The sequence below is a fragment of the Azolla caroliniana genome, unplaced genomic scaffold, assembly GCF_043228905.1.
Source record: "Azolla caroliniana isolate FFs.n. ecotype wild unplaced genomic scaffold, voAzoCaro1.0.p SCAF_1, whole genome shotgun sequence".
NCBI lineage: Eukaryota > Viridiplantae > Streptophyta > Polypodiopsida > Salviniales > Salviniaceae > Azolla > Azolla caroliniana.
In genome coordinates, this window is record NW_028230436.1 from 25,168,517 (window position 1) to 25,175,570 (window position 7,054).

General features: G+C 37.8%; 1 protein-coding gene across 1 annotated transcript; it reads left to right on the forward strand.

The window, feature by feature from the left end:
* The first annotated feature begins 405 nt into the window (after window positions 1–405).
* On the forward strand, window positions 406–4,952 carry LOC147869243 (receptor-like kinase TMK3). The gene is made up of 3 exons (XM_087327693.1): window positions 406–575; window positions 989–3,473; window positions 4,084–4,952. The coding sequence occupies exons 2-3, from the start codon at window positions 1,115–1,117 to the stop codon at window positions 4,611–4,613; spliced, it is 2,889 nt and encodes a 962-aa protein (XP_087183819.1). The 5' UTR covers window positions 406–575; window positions 989–1,114; the 3' UTR covers window positions 4,614–4,952.
* The last annotated feature ends 2,102 nt before the right edge of the window (window positions 4,953–7,054 follow it).

Genomic DNA, 7,054 nt, shown 5'->3' on the forward strand with positions numbered 1-7,054 from the left:
GCCCGTTTCCCCGTGACACAGACATCCATTCGCACATCTCACAGATGACAACCTTCTGCTAAATGTCGCTCCCTCAGGCACTGAAACTTTTCTTTTTTCTTTTCCCTTTTTTGGCATTTCATCTCTGATGAATGAACGCTGTTATGCTGGATTTTTAACTGACTGCAAACCGAAGACATTTTATTTATCTCATTAACAGAAATCATTAACTAATTGCATATAAGAAGAAGAAAGAAGAAGTAGAAGATTTCTGAATCCCTTCTTCTCCGATTAGTGACAACCTTCCATTGTTCTGCGGATATCTGAGCATCGTCGTCAATCGAAATTCCTAAATGTCATTGGTATGAGCATTTAATGTCTCGCGTTTATCTGCAACCGAGTTGCAGATATCAGTGCGGTAGGATAAGTTTGTACAAGTAGAGCTGGTACAAAGTCAAATTATAAATAGAGATCCGAATCAATTTATACCGAGTTAGTAATTAGAAGAAGAATAGTTGATCCTTCAATGATTCTCACCATATCCATTTTTGATGTTGCAGCAGCGTCAGAAGAAGAAGACACAGACGAAGAATCAGGTAAGTTTCTCTCTCTCTCTCTCTCTCTATATATATATATATACACACATACATACATTATATATATATATATATATATATATATAGAGAGAGAGAGAGAGAGAGAGAGAGAGAGAGAGATTACATCTGAAACATATGCATTGCAAAAATATGTATGCTACGCTTTATATATGTGACATGTCATATGACCAGAATTCGTTTGTATTTATGCATTGCTCTGTATAGATGCCCATCATCTAATTTTGCTCTATTTAGTACAGATGATATAACAGTATTGATTAGCCAAATGCCAAATGTAGTCGCATTAGTCAATTGAAACCTGTACACATACAATTTGATGATCATTTCATGTAAAGTTCGAATATATAACCGTGATTCTTAACAGCATATCCACGTCTTTCCTTATTACACAGATTTTAAAGAAATATAATCTGCAAAGGAAGCATTATGCTAGAACGCCATAGCTGAGGAGGACAGATACCCATGTGCACACATACACAGTGAAAAAAACTACACTAGATCTATCAGCCGTTAAATTAATGGCTGATTCTTGTCATCATCAAAATACTATGCAACTCGTGATCTCGCCAATATACTGTTTCCCATTAATCCTTCTTCTCATCGTGTCGACTCTATTAATCCAATCATTCTCCCTCTTTGCGATTGCTGCAACAGATCAAAATGATTTATCAGTCCTTAATGTTTTCTTTACATCCATAACAGAAAATCTACCATGGAATAAGTCCATAACAGATCCATGTCTTCAAGATGAGAGATGGAAAGGTATTTTCTGTACAGGATCAAGAGTTACACAGGTTCAGCTCAAAAACATGAACCTCAAGGGCTCTCTTCCTTCTAATTTCAGTAAACTCTCAGAGGTCCAACAAATAGGCCTTCAAGGGAACTCCTTGAGTGGGGATTTACCATCATTTAATGGGTTGTCCAAGCTTATCAATGCCTATCTAACTGGTCAGCAATTCTCTACCATTCCTTATGATTTTTTCCAAGGTCTGAGCTCTCTTGAAACTCTAAGTTTGCAAGGTAACCCTCTCAACAACAGCCAGGGAGGATGGAATCTTCCTGCAGATATACTTTCTTCTTCTTCTTCTCTTATCAATCTCGATCTCACAAATTCAAGCCTATCAGGTTCAATTCCAGAGTTTCTTGGGAACTTGACTTCTCTGCAAACTCTTCGGCTCTCATACAATAGTCTCTCTGGGGTCCTCCCTTATTCTTTCAGTAAGCTCACACAGCTTTCCCAATTAATTCTTAATAACAATTCTCCATCAGGTCTTTCCGGGACAATTGATGTGATAGGAACTTTGCCCTCCCTGCAAACACTATGGCTACAAGTGAATAAGTTCAATGGTACAATCCCTGAATCCATAGCTACCATCATTTCTTTACGAGACATTAGACTTAATGACAACAACTTTGTTGGTGTAATTCCATGGTCTTTCAATGGCTCCACAAGTGTGCAAACATTGATGGTTCAAAACAATAAGCTTGTAGGACCATTACCGTTCATAAGTAATACAACAACGGGTAATTACACATATGGTGGACCGAATAACAAGTTTTGTCAGTCGGAGATAGGTGTCCTTTGTGATTCGCAACTCTCAGCTCTTCTCTCATTCATGGAGTATGTGGGTTTCCCGCCGTCTCTTACTTCTTCCAGTTGGGATGGCACCAATCCGTGTACATTGCCAGGGGTTGCTTGCGAAGGAGGGAATGTGACAGCCATCATTCGGCCATCTGCACAACTTTCTGGGAGGATATCACCATACCTTGGAAATCTTACCTATCTCAGAACGCTTGATCTTAGCAACAACAACCTCACAGGCACCATTCCAGACTCTCTTACAAGGCTCAGATTTCTGGTATCAATAAACGTGAGCAACAACAATTTATATGGACCAGTACCTGTGTTCGATAGCAGTGTTAATTTGGTTGTGACAGGTAACCCAAATATTGGCACAGTTCTTTCTCCTCCTCCTCCATCTCCTGGCAGCAGCCCTAACAGTGTCGGAACACCACCATCCTCAGGATCACCACCATCAGAAAACCCAGGTGCCAAAAGATCCAATTTGGGTACGATTATTGGTGGTGTTGTCGGAAGTTTCGTTTTTTCACTTACTCTGCTACTTGGATTTGCTGTTTGCAAACGGAGAAGAAAGTTTAGGAGGGTCGAGATTCCACCGTCTGCTGCAAACAGCGGAGATGTGACTAAAAGCAATGTTAATGGAACTCGTCCTGATGTCCTCAGTATCAGCACTAGTGATAATATGGAGAATGTGCATCTGCTCGACACTGGCAATCTAGTGATCTCTATCCAAGTTATTCGTGACATAACTGGAAACTTTAGTGAAGAGAATTTTCTTGGAAAAGGGGGTTTTGGATCTGTTTACAAAGGAGAATTGGATGATGGAACCAAGATTGCAGTGAAGAAAATGGAATCATCTGTAGTAACTAAGAAAGGGTTGGATGAGTTTCACGCTGAGATCTCGGTATTAACAAAAGTTCGACACAGACATTTAGTTTCTCTTCTGGGTTATTGCATCGATGGTGATGAAAGGATACTAGTTTATGAATACATGCCAATGGGAACTCTGAGTGACCATCTCTTTGAAAGGAAGAAATTTGAATTTCCACCATTAAGTTGGGAGAGAAGACTTAACATTGCATTGGATGTGGCTCGTGGGATGGAGTATCTCCACGGATTAGCTCGTGAGAGTTTCATACACAGAGATCTAAAGCCTTCCAACATTTTATTAGGAGATGATTATAGAGCCAAGGTATCAGATTTTGGTCTGGTTAAGATGGCCCCTGGTGGTGGAAAGTTTTCCATAGAAACGAGGCTTGCTGGTACCTTTGGATATCTTGCCCCTGAATATGCTGGTAAGAAAGCTTAACGTGACTAGAATGCCCGGAATACCCCTCTAGAGTACTGAATTTTACTACGAAAGGGTATGTATGCTAGTAATTTGTTTTGGAAACTTAGGGCAATATATATACACATACACATATAAGCACACATATGATTGGCAAATTAGGGTTATTCTAGTAGTTATCTAGCATGTCAGGGGTATTTGTTTTTGGTAAATTTCTGAAAATTTAAGAATATATTTGTAGCAGACCCAACAAGTTAGGAGTATTCTCAGTGTTTATCTCTTGCTAGGTATTGTAAGGAAATTGATCTTTTTTATCCTTAGGAAAATAACACAATACTTCTAATTCGTTGGGTATTTCAGGCCTAGGTTTTAGAAATTACCACAATAACTCTCGGAAGTACCATTTGGGAGAGTATTTCGGCCTGTTTTTGAAATCTTGGGGGGTTATTACCAGAAATACCCAACAAGTTAGGTGTATTTGGTTAACGTTTGAAGACTTGAACGAAAATCCCTTTGTTTTTCCCCCTTCATATATGCGCATGAAGACTCATATGCGAGTTTTTGGGGGTTTCTCTATGTGAAAAGATTAATCTTTGACATGCTTTCTTTTTTTTCAGTCACAGGGAGAGTGACAACCAAAGCTGATGTGTTTAGCTTTGGAGTGATACTGATGGAACTGGTAACAGGAAGAAAAGCTCTAGATGACAATCAACCAGAGGAAAGCATGCATCTAGTAACTTGGTTCCGACGACAAATACAGGGGAACAAATTAGAAAGCATATTCAAATTTATTGATCCAACACTTCAGCTTAATGATGAAACCTCCAAGAGTCTCCTTGTTGTGACTGAATTAGCTGGTCATTGCACTTCAAGAGAGACACAAAACAGACCAGATATGGGTTATGTTGCGAATGTCCTTTCGTCTCTTGTTCAACAATGGAAACCCGAAGCTAGTTTAGAGGAGGATGAAGAGAGCATAGATCTAGATATGGGCCTTCCACAAATCCTTAAGAAATGGCAAGCCTATGAAGGGAACTCAATGTCTTATTCAGATTATATGAATGATAACACTGGTTCATCGTTGGCCAGTATACCGCCCCGGCCATCAGGGCTTGCTCACACCTTCAATTCAGCTGATGGACGGTAGGCTCTCAACTATATATATATATATAAAAATAAAGACCATCATCTGTGGTGAAGAAATCAACAAAACAAGCTTAAACTGGTTATGCGCTTTGATGCTATCATTGAAGAAAAAAGTGCATAGCTACAAGCATTGAAGAGTCACAGGAAGTTCATGGAAGATAAATGAATTACAGGGTTTTTATTCGTGTTTAGTTAATGTCATAGATGCATGAATGATCAACATCATTGCAATGTTTGTATATATACACTGAATTCTTTTGGGGAGCGACATGATTGATTGTATTGGAGTGCTCTCATATTTTTGAAGCATTGAATGTTAAGAATAAGAGGTGACTCAAAATTTCCAGGACCACATTGTCTTATTGTTAACATTGATTGGCAAATACTCTGAAAATCATGAATACCAAGTTGAATTTGAATTTCTACCCATAATGTCGATGGCCAGAATGACATTAGAAGTCTTTGAGTAAGGGAGGCATTGTGCAAGTGCCAATTGAAGTTTATATGGAGTTCAAGAAGCCATTCCATTCTTTTGATCAAACATATTGGTCTAGTTGGATTGTCGATCACAATATCCACGTCTTCCCTAGTTTTTTCTGTGTTCTAATATCCACTCTTTGATATATGGATGTGGATGCAAAAGTTGATGGCCAGAATGACATTTGAAGTCTTTGAGTAAGGGAGGCATTGTGCAAGTGCCAATTGAAGTTTATATGGAGTTCAAGAAGCCATTACATTCTTTTGATCAAACTTATTGGTCTAGTTGGATTGTCGATCACAATAACCACGTCTTCCCTAGTTTTTTCTGTGTTCTAATATCCACTCTTTGATATATGGATGTGGATGGAAATGTTGTCCAAGCACCTATATACTGTGATGGCCCCTGATCTAAGTCTGCCGATGCGCGTTGGGTACGTCTTCCCAACGTATGTCCTCTATGGTCAATGAAAATCAAATTCCAAATCAAGGGTTGTCTACAAAATTCAGCTTCTATTTTGGGAGATCTCTTAACCAGGTTCAAAGAGATGTCTTTCCATGAATTAATAACAAATAAGGCAAATGGATCTTCCCATTTTGTGGAAATAGTCAACTTGTTTTGTCTTCCATAAAACTCAATCAAAATGTGGGCTTCCAATCTCCACCTGTTTTGGGACAAAACCTTTGTGATATGTATAGCAATAGTTGTTTCCATGGTTTTGGTCCTAGAAACAAACCTCTAATAACCAAATTCACAAGCAAAACTTTTAATTGTTGTAATGGATCAACAATGCATAATCCTCCCTAATCAAATAATTTAATAATTTTGGACCAAGAAACATTTGCCCTTGTATGGCTTTCTTCGTTACTAGTCCACAAATAATTCATGATCAAACTTTGTAGTTGTTCCATGCATGATCTCGAAAAATTACAACATGACGTCATATACCAAATACTAGACAAAAGAACTTGGTTAATTACTATTGCTCAGTTAGTAAATGATGGTTTAACTTTACTCCAATTTTTTTTCCTAATTATCAATAACGAAGGAACAACTTGAATTTCAGTAGAAATATTCAAACCTACTTGGCATCCCAGATATTTAATTGATATGCCTTCAAGAATCCATCAGAACTTGGATGTAGAGACCATTGTGGAGCGGAGTCAGGTGCCACCCTAAAACCGACTAATTTATTCCAGTTAATTGATGCACATGAAGCCTTACAAAAGACTGGCAATGTTGTGTACGTTTGTTACAAATTAGTAAGTTCACCATCTAGATTCTAGATACAAACCTATATCATCAACAAATTCCACATCCATAACATTTTCAATGGGCATAACTAATCCTTTCACTCCAACATCCTCGTCGTACACTTTGAAACACATCACCTTTAACCCCTCCCAACAAAACTGAACTATAGATTGATTTATACAAAGAGAAGACTCTTATCACTTGTTTCTTAGGAAAAATAAGTCTCCCAAAAAAGGAAGAGATTATCCATACTTCTTTCCCGAATAAAACTGGTTTGCTAGCATGAATTAAATCATGTAGTAAAGGTGGCAATCTCAATGTTAATGTTTTTGCAAAAAAATTATATAATGTATTGAGCAAAGTTATTGGTCTCCATTTTCTAATATCATCTTATACACCCTCGGTCTTAATGTATTAAATCAATCAATCCAATACCATACTACGATGCATACTTTTGGTATAAAAAATTCTTTAATAAGCTTTGGTTAAGTCTTCTCTAATATATTAACAATATTTGCAAAAAACGTGGAGTAATTACATCCTCCCCTAGACAAGTCGCAAGACTCAAAACTTTAAGTGATTATGTATTTGTATATTGTTAAAGGACTTCATTAACGCAACCTTCATTTCCTGATTTACTTTCAATTGAATTTTGTCCCACATTTGTTTCCTACATCCGTGAACCAAATCTATAACAACCCCAACAAACA

Excerpts from the sequence above, each read along its gene's own strand:
- LOC147869243 (XM_087327693.1), top strand. The coding sequence starts at position 1,115 with ATGGCTGATTCTTGTCATCATCAAAATACTATGCAACTCGTGATCTCG. Across the intron at positions 3,474-4,083 it reads TCTTGCCCCTGAATATGCTG|TCACAGGGAGAGTGACAACC; the intron begins GTAAGAAAGCTT and ends CTTTTTTTTCAG.